Source organism: Palaemon carinicauda, chromosome 4, assembly GCF_036898095.1.
Source record: "Palaemon carinicauda isolate YSFRI2023 chromosome 4, ASM3689809v2, whole genome shotgun sequence".
Taxonomy (NCBI): domain Eukaryota; kingdom Metazoa; phylum Arthropoda; class Malacostraca; order Decapoda; family Palaemonidae; genus Palaemon; species Palaemon carinicauda.
In genome coordinates, this window is record NC_090728.1 from 174,607,993 (window position 1) to 174,625,492 (window position 17,500).

Below are 17,500 nucleotides of genomic sequence, written 5' to 3' on the forward strand. Positions count from 1 at the left end.
CGTTGGCCAAAAACCTGGGAGTTCCTGGTTCGACTGCTTGTAAGCAGTGAATCCAACCCGTCACTTGTATGTTGGGAAGACAAATCAGAGTTCACTTTCCGCATCAAAAATTCGGCAGAAGTTGTCCGGATGTGGGGGGAACGAAGTGGCAAGCCAGTTAGCTATAGTCATTTCGCCAGAGGACTCAGGTATGTAAGCATTTTCAAGTAACTGATTAGGCTTTGACATATTGCAGGGACAACTTTAAGTACAAGTAGGCATCCTAAAAACATATATATATATATATATATATATATATATCATCATCAACCTCACCTTCTACACCCACTGACGCACAGGCCCTCAGTTAGATTTCACCAGTCGTCTACCTTGACCTTTTAATTCAATACCTCTCCATTCATCATCTCCCACGTCCCGTTTCATAGTCCTCAGCCATGTAGGCCTGGGTCTTCCAACTCTTCTAGTGCCTTGTAAAGACCAGTTGAAAATTTGGTGAACTAGTCTCTCTTGGGGAGTGCGAAGAGCATGCCCAAACCATCTTCATCTACCTCACCATGATCTCATCCACATATGGAACCTGAGTAATCTCTCTTACAGTTTCATTTCTAATCCTGTCCTGCCATTTAACTCATAATATTCTTCTGGGGGCTTTGTTTTCAAATCTACAAAATCTGTTGGATATTGTTTCCTTGTCATACCACGTCTCATGTCCATACAGTAACACCGATCTCACTAAACTGATATATAGCCTGATTTCTATATGTAATTTCAGGCGATTTGATCTCCATATTTTATTTAACGTAGCCATTGTCTGATTTGCTTTATTTAATTTTTCGTTAAACTCAAATTCGAAAGACCCTGTATTGGAGATCATAGTTCCTAGATATTTAAATGATTCCACCTCATTAATCCTTTCTCCTTCCAATGATATTTCATCTTCCATTGAATATTTCGTTCTCATCATCTCTGTTTTTCTTCTATTTATCTTAAGTCCAACTTCATGTGATATTTCATACATTCTGGTAAGCAAGCTTTGCAAGTCCAGTGGCGTTTTGCTGTTAAGGACAGCGTCATCAGCATACTCTAGGTCCGCTAATTTTCTGTTACCAATCCACTCCATTCCTTCTCTATCATCACCAACTGATCTATGCATTACAAAATCCATGAGGAGGATAAACAACATAGGTGACAACACATTCCCTTGGAGTACTCCACTGTTCACTGGAAATTCATTTCACAGTGCTCCATTGACACTAACTTTGCATTTGCTATGCTCATGAACAGACTTAATCGAATTTACATATTTAACAGAAACTCCACTATAACGCAAGACTCTCCACAAAATTGGCTGGTGCACACTATCAAAGGTTTTTTCATATTCCACAAATGCCATCAAAAGTGAATTTCTGTATTCTACACATTGCTGTACAACGTCTTAAAATGAAAATTTGGTCAGTACAACATCTACCTTTTCTAAATCCTGCTTGTTCATCTCTTAGTATTTCACCAATCTTTCTCTCTAGTCTCTTTAGAATTTCTCATTTCTCACCAGGCGCCAGGTAGGCTTTTCAAGCCTGTCAGTCGCCATGCTTCAGAAACTGTCTCCACCGCTGACTTTCTTCATACACCTTCTCTTCTTCAATCTCTTGGAAATTCTTACCTTTCCTTCTCACGCCTCTCTCAATATTTTCCATCTACCTCATCTTCGGCCAACCAACTGGTCTTCTGCCTTGGGGTCTCCATTCCAAAAATTTCCTTGGATATTGTTCTTCTTCCATTCTTTTGACGTGTCCAAACCATCGTACTTGTCCTCTTTCAATAAAGTCCAAAATCCCTTCCACTCCTAATTCCCTCTTGATGTCTACACTTCGAAATTTATCCAGTTTTGTGACACGTTTTATCAATCTCAGTACTTTCATTTCTGGTACCTGGAGCTGGCTTCTAGTATCTGATGTTAACGTCCAAGACTCATGGCCGTAGGTTAGAATTGGCCTCAGTATGAAGATGTATATCAGAGTTTTTACTTTGCGGGGTATGTTCCTATCTTTCAATAGTGGATATAGTAGATAAAATTTATGTACTCTTTTGGTTAGTTGAAGCTTAGGGTCATTTTGATTACTAAATACAGCTCCCAAATATATAAAGTTTCTGCACTGTTTTAATGCTTGCCTTTCTAATGAAATATTTATATCTGCCGGTGTTCGAGACAGGAGCATAATCTTCATGCTAATCTTCATGTCATTTGATGTTAAGATGCTATTACAGGCTGTCATTCTCTGTTGAAGGTTCTCTATAGTTTCTGCTAAAACTGCATGCTCATCAGCATAGATTACATCAGTGGTCATATTCTCATCAGGAATTTGGTGTCTCATGCATTTATCCATTAACAATATGAAAAGTAGAGGGGAAAGAACACTACCTTATCTTACTCTTGATTGGATTTCAAACCAGTCCTCATTTTCAGTGTTTGTTTTTACTCTTGATCTGATGTTTTTATAGGTGTTGTAAATTGGTCTTGTTAGTTTTTAAGGAAACCCATAATATCTATCTCTCGAAGCATCTCATCTCTTTAGAAGAAGCATTCTATATATTTTCATGACAACTGATGTTAGTGTGATGCCTCTGTAATTATTGTAATCAGTAAGATCATTTTTTTTTTTTTGCCAATTTCACCAACACTCCTAACTCCCACTCATCAGGTTTTGCCTACTCGTGCCACATTATACAAAATAATCTTGCAAGTATTCGGGGAGACATTTCATTTTTGGCCAATATCATCTCAGCTGTTAGTCCTTCGTATCCAGGGGTTTTGCATCTCTTGAGATTTTTAATGATAGCTTCGACTTCAAACACATTGAATTCATTCATGGGCACATCAAGGTCTTCCTCAGCTTCAGGTATATCAATTAAATTATTTCCTTTATATCTTCTATTCATGACCTCACTAAAGTGTACCCTCTAACGTTGCCTTTATTCATCTTCGGTTGTTATAACAGATCCATCTCTCTTTTTGATAGACATATGCTTATTCTTTTTTTGTCCCCGCGGAGATTTTAATGATAATTCCATGAGCAATTCTTATGAAATAGCTACTCCCTGAATTCTTAGCTTTGTCAGCCTCATCTGCTTTTCTGTCTAAATATTATCTCCTGTCATTCCTGGCTTTTCTTTTGACATTATTATCAATACTGGAATACTTAGCATACTCTACCTTGTAATTTTTATTACTTCGAAAACTTTCAACAATCAATATAGTATCCCAAGTAGCATATGATATCCATGTCTTTCTCCTTGTAAATGCATGTCCCAAAACTTCACTATCAACTGACTGATATATGTTCTTAATATCACACCATTCTTTGTTAATTTTCTGTTCTTCGTCTCTTAAAGTCTCTAACACTACAAATCAATTTCTACATTCAATTGCAAATGTTTCTCTGTGTTCATTTTCTAGAAGCTTAGTTGTTTCAAACCTAAGTATTCTGTCTACATTTCTGTTGGGTCCTTTTAGTTTTAATGTTAGTGTGGCAATGAGGAGCTGGTGATCACTACCAATATCTGTATTTCTATAGATTCTTACATTTCTCAGAGTCCTCTTTCTTTATTTATTAATTGTTATGTGATCTATTGGTTTTTTGTAATTGCCACGGTGAATTCCATGAATATTTGAGGATGTCCTTATGATGGAGAACAGTACCTCCAATAACCAGACTGTTTGCTGAACAAAAATTTATAAAATGGGCCCATTTTCATTTACAACTTCACCAAGACCCTCAACACACATCACATTCTCTATACCTTTATTATTACTTCCAACTTTAGCAATGAGGTCACCTATCACAATTTTCATATCTCTCTCTGGGATCTCATCTATTACACTTAGCAGTTCTTCATATTTCCTTTCTTCAGGGGAATCATTTATTGGTGCATAGCAAAACTATGACACTCATATTGCTCTGCCTTGATTTAACCTTAGCAAGTAACAATATACTATTTACAGCTCTCCACTCAGTTAAGGCCTTTTCAGCTCTTAGTGTCATCATCATTCCTAACCTTTCCCTTTCAACTCCATCTGTTTTCCTGAGTGGATATAGATACATATTGCCTTGGTCTAAGATTTCCTTACCAATCCCCTTACAACGTGTTTCACTTAGGACCAAGATATATCCAACCTAGATTTCATAAATTCATTCTTTACTTGCTGTAACTTCTCAATATGATTCATGGTTATAACATTCCAATTACCGATTTTCAATTTTTCTTTAGTATTTATATACCGGGAGATTCTTAGCACCCCGCTATGCCTGGGACTGGGGGCCATTCTGTCGTTTTCTCTTTCCATAGACTGACCAAATCCATAGAGGATTCATTGGCTAAATTCATCAAAGGATAACCAGTTCCTTGTGATGCGCTGTGCCTACCTAACTAAGGCGAGTGACCCCTGCCGGTCCATACTAATTATTTTCAGATCATCCGCCAGGCATCAGGAGTAGAAGCCGAAAAGACATCTCATTTCACGCCTTAAACCCAATCCACCACCCTGCTGTCAGTGACACACAAACACACACACACACACACACACACACATATATATATATATATATATATATATATATATATATACATATATACTTATATACACACATATATATACATATATATACACACATATATATACATATATATACATATACATATATATACATTCATGTAAATTTGTATATCATATATATATAAATATATATATATATATATATATATATATATGTATGTGTGTATATATATATATATATATACCTGTATATATAATGTATAAATACATATATACATATGAATAAAATCAACAGTACGTCTTGTTTAATGAAAAAAAAATAATCAATGCCTCACACTGGGATCGAACATTAGTAATTTCAAATGAACGGCACAGTGCTCTATCAATAATGATAGTAGAAGCCATAAAAAAATCGAAATCCAAGTGCTAATTACAATACAGAATTTACATGGTGAGTCCACTGTCTCACATACCAGTGAGTCCTACTCCACAACACGACACAATTGATAACATTTAATTCGAATTAACCCTAGTGATTAATACTTATTATTATTATTATTATTATTATTATTATTATTATTATTATTATTATTATTATTATTATTATTATTATACAAGATATAGGGCTCCAACAGGGAAAGTAGCTCAGTGAAGAATTAAAATAAGGAAATAAATAAATTTTATATTGGCGAAGTAATGAATAAATGTGTAATCCTTTTAAGACTATAGTAAAAACGTTGACATAGATCGGTCATATATAAACTGCTTAACATAAAAACATTTGTTGCAAGTTCCAACGATTCAACCATCAGACTAAGCCGATCAATGATAGGTCAACGAAGGTTTAATGGTAATTGGCAACCGAACACGTAAAACTTAAGGGCATCTTACGTAAAACTAGTGAAATTGTGTACTCTCCGAGTGTAGGCTATGCATTACTGGAGTAGCCACGCTGGTCTGGAGAGAGCACAGTTCACGCACAAATTTCTGAAACTCAAGGTACGCCCGTAGCTCAAACTCACCTATGGAAAAAATCGGGATGATTTACGACCGTCGAGGCCATTTCTCCGTCCAACTGCATTTGGCAATAACACCGCACATTAAACTACATTATGACAAGATGTTTGTCTGCATGTAGCCGTAGGCTACTACCGGTACAATCTGTAGCTAAAATCAAGATGGGCCTTATAGGGGAATTGGAGTTTCCATATTCAGGTAATAACGAATAGGCCTACGTTAGAGTAGACTGGGTTAATGGTCTAAGAATCATAAGCATTTTACGCCAACGTTCAAGGTGGCACAGAGGGCAGGATTTGGGTTACGAGAGGTTAAGGAGTTAAGGTTAGATTTACCCCCTGAGATCACTCTTACTATACTATCGTGTACTGTCGTTCAATCTTGTGGGTACTTGTCACTTCTTCGTCATATCACCCTTCGACCTTTGCTCAAAAATAAGAAACCCCTGAATATATTGGTGTTTGGAATAGCTCCGAGTATCTTTCCTTTCCTAATATCCTTTAAGCATAGTAAAACTGATATTCAGTGGTGAAATGTACCTTATATTGATCTCCCTTTTTTTTTTTTTCTAACACAACCAGGTACCACTACAAAAAAGGAGGTCTCAGAGAAGTACGGGAACACAAGCTCGTCTACGGATTGGGCACAAGGGCCATCGAGTACCTACAGAAAATACAGACATTACCAGCCACTAGTGGATCCCGGGGGGCGGGTCAAGAGGGGTCACAACCATCCATTTTTAAGAAAAAAAGATTTGGCTGTTAAAATAATAGTACACTAGGTAGAATGAAAACGAAAAAAGGAGAATCTTCAAAGAAAAAGAAACCAGCCATTTCTTTGGAGAAATGTCTAATATGAAGAAATTAAAAAGTTTTCATGATATAAAGCTTGGAATTTACGAAAACCTTTAAACTTTGATAAAACTATAACAATAATCAACATCCGTTCAATAGTTGCTACAAGAAGAATGTAATAACAGAGATGTGGAAGATTGAAATCACGTTTCTCTCTCTCTCTCTCTCTCTCTCTCTCTCTCTCTCTCTCTCTCTCTCTCTCTCAAGTGGTAAAAATTCAGTATATATGAGCTGGAAATAAAGAGATTGTGTTTCTGATATGAATCAAGTTGGAAGAAGTGGAGAGACTAACTACAGTTCGATGAGTCAAGAAGTGCTATAGTTGAACGGAAGGATGTAGGCGCTTCAATGATTACAGATAATATAACTCTGAGGTAGTTAACTGATGAAGTTTCCCGGGAATGTATAGTCATGTATTAAAAGTAATTGTAGAGATTACTGCTGAAATTTTTTATTTATATTATCAGGATACTGTTATTGCATAATGCGTATTCACCTTATAAATGCAATTATAAGGAGAAAAGGGGTTTCAGATACGTGAAAAATCGCTTTAAAATAGCTTAATATTGTGACCCCCAGCTGCTTTGGTTAGGTTTTCTAAGCCAAACACCACCCCCCCCCCCTTTTTTTTTTTTTTTAACTTGCTGGATCCAGGCTTGCCAACAACCAGAAGTGACATTCTGGGTTTCCCATAGATGATCTCAACTCCACGTATATCTGGCTGCAATCATCATCATCATCATCATCATCACCATCACCATAAACGGTTTGACGTCAGCTTTTCCGTTTATGAGTTTAAATTTGAAACGAGTTATTTCCAGTCAGGTCTATGTTCTTCATCTATCACCATTATTATTATCATTATTTTGAGTCTCATCATTATCCTTATAATCATTATAATTAATATGACTATCAATGCTCAAGCAACATTGCTAAATATAATGGGAACTTTGGTTTTTTACTAACATGAGCAAGCTTTGCTTTGAAGAAAAAATGCCGTTGGGTAGGCTAGGTTTAGACAAGACAAAGTAACTTAAATTTAAAACTGAAAGCATATTATTAAAATCGTATTCATGCAATTTATCATTTAGGGCCCAGCTATGCTTTCCATTTCATATTTCTCAAATTTGAAAGTAGGATTCATATTAAAAAGAAAATGTTTGTGACATATGTCAATCGTTATTTACTAATATGTATGTTATAAGGCAATGTTTTCTTTCCTCCCCAAAAAATGGTTTTATATGATTCTTATTTGTTACACTACAGTTTTCATACAATGGATGAATCTATATTTGATAATAAAATCATATGAATTCTATTTATTACAGTGATGTTATTCACCTTTAGCTTCCTGCATTAACATTCTTTTCCTCACCAGTGTCTTTGATGAATAACACCAATGTGAGACAAACAGTTATACAACACGCGCACACACACAGACACACACTTAAACACATACATAGTCAATGAACCGATGGATACAAAGCACGGGTTAACGTGTATAATAAATATTGGATAGGAAGACCCATAAAATCATCGCAGCAATAAGAAACACATAGAATAAATAAATGAATAAGTAAGATATAAAGCTATTTGTCGGATAAATCAATACATATATTTCTTCAACTTACACCTAGGCTCCTTTGTAAACATACATTCTTAAGATTACGTATTTCAAAATGTACAAATATTGAATATAGACCAGTAATGCTGCTATGAGAGATTGGTAGTTAATAGGGAGATCGGATGAGCCGTTGGTGGAAAAGGCAGAGAATATGGGTATCTATACATAAATATCTTGAACACCTCTACTATACTGTATTACGCGTGAATTACAAGAATTTTTATCAGTTATACAATACTGTATTTGAGCTTCTTATGTGCTCTGTAAGCTCCATAGAATAGCTTTGTTGTAAAATCCAACAGACATATTCATTAATTTATCAAAAGCTTTTGGAAACGTTTTTCCAAACTCTTATGTTATTGAACAGGGCATCTCTAGACAAAACCAAAGACATTTTGGAGTATGCGTGACTGACGGTATAATTCCAAGTACTCATTACATGGGTAAGGTATTCCAGCATAAGATTTATAGGAAAACCGACCTCAGTGCACCTAAAAAAAGAACAATGGATGGACAATAGCAACTGCTTGCCTTAGAAAATACTTTTTCTACTCTTCAAAGCTGAATTTGACAGGACAAGCGAATTCTAGTCTCTTTAACAATGAACTTTCGCGATTTGGTTTCGAGTCCTTACTAGAAATACTCAGAAATGCTTTATAGTTGAACTGCCAATCATAACCTGTACCACATGTAAATGCATTTAAGCAGGCCTAAATTTCCCAATAAACCAAATAAGTACATTTTTAATGTACAAAGGGAAGTGTACTCTTAGGCACTGGATTTATACCGGCACCAAGCTTCACTATAGTCCATTTCTTTTAGCGATGCATATTTGCACCGACTCGCGGCGGTGCCCTTTAAGCTCGGAAAAGTTTCCTGATCGCTGATTGGTTAGAATGATCTCGTCCAACCAATCAGCGATCAGGAAACTTTTCCGAGCTAAAAGGGCACCGCTGCAAGTCGGTGCAAATCTGCATCGCTAAAAGAAATGGACTATAGTAGCATTAAATATGTCCATCACAGTAAAAAAACAGTAATACTCGGTATTCTTATACATAAAAAATATCAACAACTATATAATATCAGCATTATCGTGGTATTAAAGAAGTCAACTATATATTTTCTAAAACTGGTAATACAGCATTAAAACTGGAATCTGGAAAGCGCTTTACACATAACCCCTTGTGGGCTGCTTTGCCTTATGGAGGTGGCAATGTCGTCGAGCCACTGTCATGAGTTATACACATCATACACTATCTTGCTAAATGTGGGATTTAGACTATATTTGTTGTAACTCCAGTTTACAATGCTGTAGCAAAATCGTTATTTGTATCACTGATTGGCTGAAACACTTAAAAAATAGAAGTAAATATGAATTATCTTACTTTTGGGATTGAATTCTTTTTTTCTTGCTTTGTTTTCGTTTGCTTTTGAACCAGGGTTAAATGATAGAAGGAACAAGGTGAACCACATTGAGATATGCTTAGGGAATCGGTCAGCTTAGCTTGGAGGGTAGTTGCTCATGAACAGGTAATCAGGTAATTTTTTGACGGGGAAAAAAGTTTAGGACTTCCTTATCACATGCCAGCTATGGGATGAAATCTAGCCTCATAGTATTTTTTAAACAAACTAACCTAAAAAAAAAAAAAAAAAAAAAAAAAAAAAAAATCCTCATTAACGAGCTCAATAACTAAGATAACTCGTCATAGAAGCTGATTCTGATAATTGATTAAAACACTCAACAGTCAGTGGATGTGACCAAAGATTCCTTACTTTGAAATCCAATATTAATTTAATCCCAAAAGTCTCAAAAACTTTCCTTAGAATGGGTCTCTAAAGATTGCAAACGAAGAAGGGGAAGGAAGAGAAGGCGGCGGATTGACGAGTTGAGAAATTTTACGGGTTTAGACTGGCATAGAAAAACAATAAACAGACGCATGTGAAATGACATGTTTCAGGCTATATCTTGCAGTAGACTAGCAACGGCTGCTGATGATATGTATTTATTCATATGCATTCATAAACAAAACACACACATTTACATATATATATATATATATATATATATATATATATATATATATATATATATATATATATATATATATATATACACACACACACACACACACACATATATATATATATATATATATATATATATATATATATATATATATATATATATATATATATATATATATATAATTATTTTATTCACGCATTTTATTTGTCTATTTCAAAGATGTATAGCCAGCTTGTAAGGATTAAGTAATATATGTAAATTACATAAGATTGTCGTTATTCATTTAGGTTTCATTTCGTTCAGGCTTATATAATATATAAATTTACGTTATTTTAAAGAATTCATTTATCTATTTAACATAATTTTGTTACGAAGTCTTATGTAATGTTGTTAAGGTATGCTGCATGACACACACGAGATAGCACGAGGGATTTCCTCATTTTTTCCACATGGTTAGAAAATGCATGAAGATTCTAGATTAGGGTTTTCTCTTTTTTGTAAGGTTTCGAGAGGTGGAGGGTGGAGTTGGCTGGGAGTGTTGCCTCGCCAGAGACGGTGGTCCCTGTTTCCATGTTACCAAGGTAGCAACTCTGACGCCGTAAAGCCCTGCCCCCCAAGCTTCTAGTATAATGTACTGGAACAAATTAGATTGATATATAGGGGCCTACCATGCATGGCAGACAGACAGAGAGATTCAGCCTACACTCCAATAATTCTGTGTCCTCCTCACCAGTCTCTATTCACCCACATAGTGTTGTCTCTCCTACGTGAATAGTGTTCCCTCTCAAAAGTGTACAGTGTTCACGAAATACTGATATTTTCTTGTATCTGATCAGAAGTAAAGGGAAGTGAGTAATATGAATAAATTTATCCTGAATATTATTTGTAACTGGCCCAGTGAAATTAGTTTAAAGTGGAGTGCATTAAAATTTGCTTAACCATCCTGTAACCTTGTGTGATCCAAAAGATGTAAGAGTAACAGATATATATATATGATAAGTGTCATTATAGTTTATTGACTAGTGTTAAATTATTAACTTTTTTCATTAATTGTTTTAATCAAATACTTTTATAATTTAATTTCCAGTAAAAAAAAGGCGATTCTATTATTGTTTTAATTGTTTTGTTATAAATCTAGGGTGTAGTTCAGATTTAAAATTCGAGTGATTTAAAATGGTGTTAATTCTTTTGAATTGTTATTTTTATAGAATATATTTATTTTTGTAAAAGTGTATTATTTCGATCACCAATACTTATTTCAGTAATTGGCTCGCATTCCTGACAAAGAACCGAAGTAAGAGGTTGGTTTTAGAATAGTTCACGTAAAGTAATCACCCAGTTTTTGTTTTGAGTGTAACGTAAAGAGACCTTTGGATATTCAGTGTTCATATATATTACAGTCTGGGAGATGCGTAACTTTCTCAGAGCTCGGTGGTATTCTAGGGTGTATCAGATTTATGTAAATTAAAACAGGTGAGTTTTGGAGCTCAGGAATTTACGTAATTCGCTAGTCGTAAAATATATTTTTTTGGTGCCCAGACCCTAGGATCCAACGAGTCTGTTTTAAATATCAGTAATAACAGGGCCGTGTTTTTCATTAAAGGTTTAACCAGTTTAGTGTTGATAGGATTATGTGTATTATTGGAATATATTTTTTGGGGAGATATAATTTTTTGTAAAGCACACGATGGAGCAATTAAATGTACAAGAGTTTTTGGAAAACCCAATTGTTCAGGAATTGTCGGAAGCTAATGTAACTAAAGCTTAGTGGCTCTCTATTTTAATGGCATGTGGTGGCCTTGCAACTGGTGGAACGATTAAAGCCCAAATTAAATGTCTAGCCTTAGAAGCGTTGAAAAACTCAGGAAAGTTGTCGGAAGAAGATAATGCAGCAGCTCGGAAACTTTTGGAGAAGGTTGAAACGGAATTTGTAGAGAAGAAAATATCAGGTGACCTAGGAACTGAAGCAATGAAAGCAGAGAGGAATGTAAAGGCTGGGATTAGACGAATTGCAGAGGCAGAGAATTTGATTAAGTTCAAGATGATGGCAGAATGGGAAGAAAGATAGAGAGAGAGAGAGAAGAGGCAAGAGAGATTGCATGACATGCAAGGGAATTGGAACTGTTGAATGGTCGTGCCAGTTCAGAAATGGAAGAAAAAGAAAGAGAAGCGTGATAAATTGCAAGGCATGCAAGGGAATTGGAACAGTTGAATGCTTGTGCAAGGTCAGCAACTCGGACAGGGGTGACTCCTGCTATGCATGATCCGATGTTTGATGTGGCAGAGGCGCAGAGGCAGACCCCGAAATTTACAGAGGCTTCTGACGAATTCTTCAATCATTTTGAAACAGTCGTGTCGACTATAGAATGGCCAAAAAATAAATGGCCTGTGTTATTGCAGTGTCTCCTTATTGGAAAAGGACGCAGTGTGTATCTTGCCTTGTCTCAGGAGCAGAGAAAGGAGTATCAAGAAGTTAAGAAGAGCGTGCTGCAAGTGTATCACATAACCCCTGAATATTATAAGAAAAGATTCCGAAGTTTACGGAGGGATGAAAAAATGACTTTCCTGGATTACGCTTATAAGGTACTACGATGTTTTAAGAAATGGATAGAGGCTGCCAAAGTGAGAAAGATGGCTAATTTAGAAAAACTGATAGTGCTGGAACAATATTTACAAGGAATTCCTGAACATATTCGAACGTACTTGAGAGAGAGGGGTGAAGAAACTTGATAGAGCCACTTCGCTGAGTGAAGATTATAATATTATCAGTCGTAAACCCTCCTCAGGTATGAAGTTTCAACCATCGTTCCGACCAAATGTCAAGTATTCGCCGAACAATGGAAACCAGTTCAGTTATAACTATGGGAACAAGTTCAATAGCTACAACATTAGTACCACTGTTACTATTACAAAGCAGAATGTGCAGAATATGACAGTACCACAACAACAATTGTCGAATCCTCCTCCCTCAGGTGTTGTAAAAGACTTGCAGAAGATTAATATCGTCTGTTATAAGTGTGGTAAAAAAAGGCCATATCGGTAAGGATTGTTGGTCAAACTAACCGAAAGTAGTCGCCCAAGTGGTTAAGGATAATTCAACTACACAGAATATGAAGATGAAGAATCAAACGGGAAAGGTCGAGGAAAATAAACCAGCTAACGTTTACACGACGAACAGGACAACCCCAAACAGCGGGGATGTCTTTAAGCCGTATATTTATGAAGGTATGTTAGCTACTCTAGATGGGAGCGAGTAGATTGCCGTCAAGATAATGCGTGACATGAGATGTAATCACAGTGTGGTGACGCGAGGCATACACCCATTGGTGGTACAGTCTCTCACAGAGATTCAGTCATTTTGAAGGGAATAGGAGGTGAGGAAGTTACTCCTATTTGCCGACGGAAATTGTCATGCGAGTTGGTGACAGGTAATTTTGATTTTGCAGTTAAAGATTCATTGGCTGTAGAAGGAGTATAAGTCCTACTGGGTAATTAGGTTGGTGGAGCACCATTCCCGTGCCTTGTCCCATTTTAATAGAGAAACCACTAAAGTATAGTCCTACGACTGAACTTAAGAAGGACTACCCGTATCTGTTTCCTAGTTGTGTGACGACAAGGAATATGACAAGGAAAGTTACCACAGAAGAAGACAGAGAAACTGAAGGAACAATGAACTTGGAGGATTTGTTTACAGAAGAAGAGGTTTCCCATGATGGTATGCAAGAAGAGAGCTCCTGAGAGAGCTGGAGAGAAGAGGAACGACAGACAAATGAACAGGAAGACAAGGAAGCAATGGACTTGAAAGAAATAGAAAACTCAGCATTAGAAGTAGGACAATTGAGTCGGAAAAGGCTGATAGGACTGCAATGGAAGGATGCGATGTTAACATAATTATTGTACCCTATGGCGGATGAGACAGAGGTGCAGCAGTCTCCCACCTGTTTATTATCTTAAGGATGGATTGCTTATGAGAATGCATAGACCCACTGATATCCCTGGGAATTCCAAATGGGAAATATACCATCAGATATCGATTCCCGCATCGTTGACAAGACAGGTGATCGCCGTAGTGCATAAGGCGGGACACATGGGAATAAAAAAGACGTCGGAGAAGATTATGAGACACTTTTTCTGGCATGGCATGCATAAGGATGTGAGTCACTTTTGTTGTGCATGTTTCGTTTGTCAGATGGCTGGAAAACCTAACGAGTACATCAAGAAAGCTCCCTTACACCTAATCGAAGTACGAGGAGAACCCTTCAGCAAGGTAATGATCGACATTGTGGGACCATTACCGAGGACAAAGAAAAAGCCATGAATATATGTTAACCTTAATGCGTACAGTGACGAGATACCCAGACGCCATACCCATCAGGAATATCAGTGCCAAAGTATTCGTCAAGAAATTACTAGACTTTTTTTCCAAGTTTGGTATTCCGGAAATCATTCAGAGTGACTGAGGAACAAATTTCACATCGAAATTGTTTCAGGATGTGATGAAGCTATTGGATGTGAAACAACAACTGTCTACTGCCTATCCCTCAGAGACCCAAGGTGCATTAGAGAGATTTCATCAAACTCTAAAGAGTATGTTAACAAAGTACTGTAACGAGACAAGAAATGAATGGGACATCGGACTACCTTTGATGTTATTTGAAGTACGCATTGCGTATCAAGAAAGCATGGGATGTAGCCCGAATGAAATGGTGTTTGGATGAGAAGTAAGAGAACCGATTAAAATGTTGGCAGAAAAATGGAAAGGTCCAGAGGAAACAGATGGAGAATATGTCAAGAATTTGAGGAAAAGGATTGGTAAGATGAGAAAGTTTTCCCACAAAAATCTGAAAACTAGCTAAGAAAAAAGGAAGAAAAGGTTTCATATGAAAAGTAAGAACAGACAGTTTGCGGTAAGACAACGGGTGTTGGTTTTCTTCCCAATAAGGAGATTCCTACTCACTAACAAGTTCCAAGGACCATTACAGATTTTGGAGATCAGCGACCGGACCAAAGTTATCGAAACCCCAGGTAGAAGGAAAAGCCAAAGGGAGGTACACGTTAACTTATTGAAACCATATTTAAACGAAAACAAGACCGAACGTTCGCAGGTGTGTATGGGTCAAACCATTGCATCCACGGAAGACGACGACGGATATGAGGTAGGAATTGTAAGCAAAGTGAATAATTCGTCCAACATTAGGAACTTAGAGTAGAAATTAACTCATTTGAACAAGGAGCAGCAAGAGGAATTAAGCCAATTGATTCAAAGTTTCCCTGAAATTGTCTTGGACGTCGCGAAACAAACCAATTTGACGAGGCATGAGATACACCTTAAAACCACGGAAAGACCATTCAAACAGCATGCCTATCAATTGTCACCGTCTCACCAAGAAGTCATGAGAAAAGAAGTGGACTATTTGTTACAAAACGGATTAGCCGAACAAAGCTCTAGTCCTTACAGTTCTCCATGCTTGCTTGTGAAAGCATCTGACGGATCTTTCAGGATGTGTATGGACTATCAAAAGTTAAATTCGATCAGTGTGGCCAACAATTACCCATTGCCACTCATAGACCAACTACTTGACAACATTGGACAAGCAAGGTTCGGCTCTAAGACCGTCTTGTTAAAAGGCTATTATCAAATTCCTTTGGCTGACAATGCAAAATTGTTATCAGCTTTTATAACCCTGTTTGAGTTATATTAATACACAGTTATGCCATTTGGTCTAATGAACGCACCCGCTACCTTTTAATGCATGATGGAAAACCTTCTAGGATCAATTAAAAGAGTAGATGTATATCTCGACGATATAGTAGTATATTCATCGACCTGGGAAGAACATCTCCGAATCCTAGAGGAGGTATTTCAAAAGCTGCAAGGAGCACATCTGACGATTAACCTGGAAAAGATCGAATTTGAAAAGACAACAGTTCGGTACTTAGGATTTGAAGTCGGAAGAGGACAAATCGCCCTGGTAGCCGCTAACGTCAAAGGAATAAGGAAAGCCTCACCCTCCACAACGAGGAATCAATTACAACAATTTTTAGGGATGGCAGGATTCTACAGACGTCTTTACCCGAATTTTTCGACTGTAGTTGCTCCCTTGACAGACTTGACTAGCCCCAAGAAAAAATTTGTATGGACCAGCGAGTGCCAGGAATCCTTCAACAGGATAAAGGCCATATAAACTTCGAAACCGATACTGCAAACACAGGATTTCAACAAGAAATTCATTATCCAAGTGGATGTGTCGAACAATGGGATTGGAGCCGTCCCATTGCAAGATGGCAAAGGAGGAATCCTTCACCCGGTCTAATTTATGTCGTCGAAGCTGAAGAAGCCTCAACGAGCCTACTCGACAGTTGTAAAGGAGTTACTACCACTAATCACAGCGATAAGGAAGTTTGAAGTTTATGTAAATAGATCGCAGAATGAAGAAATTACGGTTTACTTGGATCACAATCCTTTTAACTTTTGTTAATAAAATGAAGAATAATAATTAAAGGTTAACTAGATGGTCGTTGTGTACACAACCATAATAATTTAATGTAAAGCATATATCAGGTAGAGAGAACGTGGTTGCAGATTATTTATCTCGAGCTGAATTGGTGGATTCAGGAACGGAATAAATAATCTTTTTAGGGGGAGCTATAGTACGAAGCTAGTCTTTATGAGAGTAGATTATTTCAGAGATGTATAGCCAGCTCATAAGGTGGGTCTGACCCATTTAGGATCAAATAATGTATGTAAATTACACAAGACAAGCGTCATTTATTTAGTTGTATTTTCTTTCAGTTTCAAATATGTAAATTTACGTTATTTTAAAGAATTAATTTCTTTATTTAACGTAGAATGAATTAGATTGATATATAGGGGCCTACCATGCATAGCAGACAGACAGAGAGATTCAGCCTACACTCCAATAATTCTGTGTCCTCCTCACCAGTCTCTATCCACTCACATAGTGTTGCCTCTCATACGTGAATAGTTTTGCCTCTCAAAAGTGTACAGTGCTCGTGAAATTTTCTTGTATCTGGTCAGAAGTATAGGGAAGGGAGTATTATAAATAAATCTATCTTGAAGATTATTTGTAACTGGCCCTGCGAAATTGGTTTAAAGGGAAGTGCATTAAATTTTTTGCTTAACCATTCTGTAACCTTGAGTGACATTATAGTTTATTCTCTAGAGTTAACTTTTTTTCATCAATTTCATAATTAAATATCTTTATAAATTAATTTCCAGTGAATAAAGTTATTGCATTATTTTTTAAGTGTTTTCTCATATTTTAAGGTCTAGTATAGATTTAAATTTCGAGGATTTATTTTTGGTGTTAATTCTTTTGAATTGTTGTTATTTTTATAGCATATATTTATTTTTGTAAAAGTGTGTATTATTTCGATCATCAATACTTATTTCAGTAATTGGCTCG

At 36.5% G+C, this 17,500-nt stretch overlaps 2 protein-coding genes across 3 annotated transcripts in view; one reads left to right on the plus strand and one right to left on the minus strand.

Annotated features, from left to right (window-relative positions):
* LOC137639761 (uncharacterized) overlaps nucleotides 1-6,555 on the plus strand; it is a 24,316-nt gene extending 17,761 nt beyond the window's left edge. The window contains exons 9-10 of the mRNA XM_068372006.1: nucleotides 1-188; nucleotides 6,151-6,555. The exon at nucleotides 1-188 is cut by the window's left edge and continues 2 nt beyond it. Coding sequence (XP_068228107.1) covers nucleotides 1-188; nucleotides 6,151-6,334 — 372 coding nt within the window. The 3' untranslated portion in view covers nucleotides 6,335-6,555. The remainder of the gene's footprint in view (nucleotides 189-6,150) is intronic.
* Nucleotides 1-17,500, minus strand: part of LOC137640205 (peroxisomal sarcosine oxidase-like) — a 131,323-nt gene that overhangs the window by 105,166 nt on the left and 8,657 nt on the right. The gene's annotated exons all lie outside the window — the stretch shown is intronic.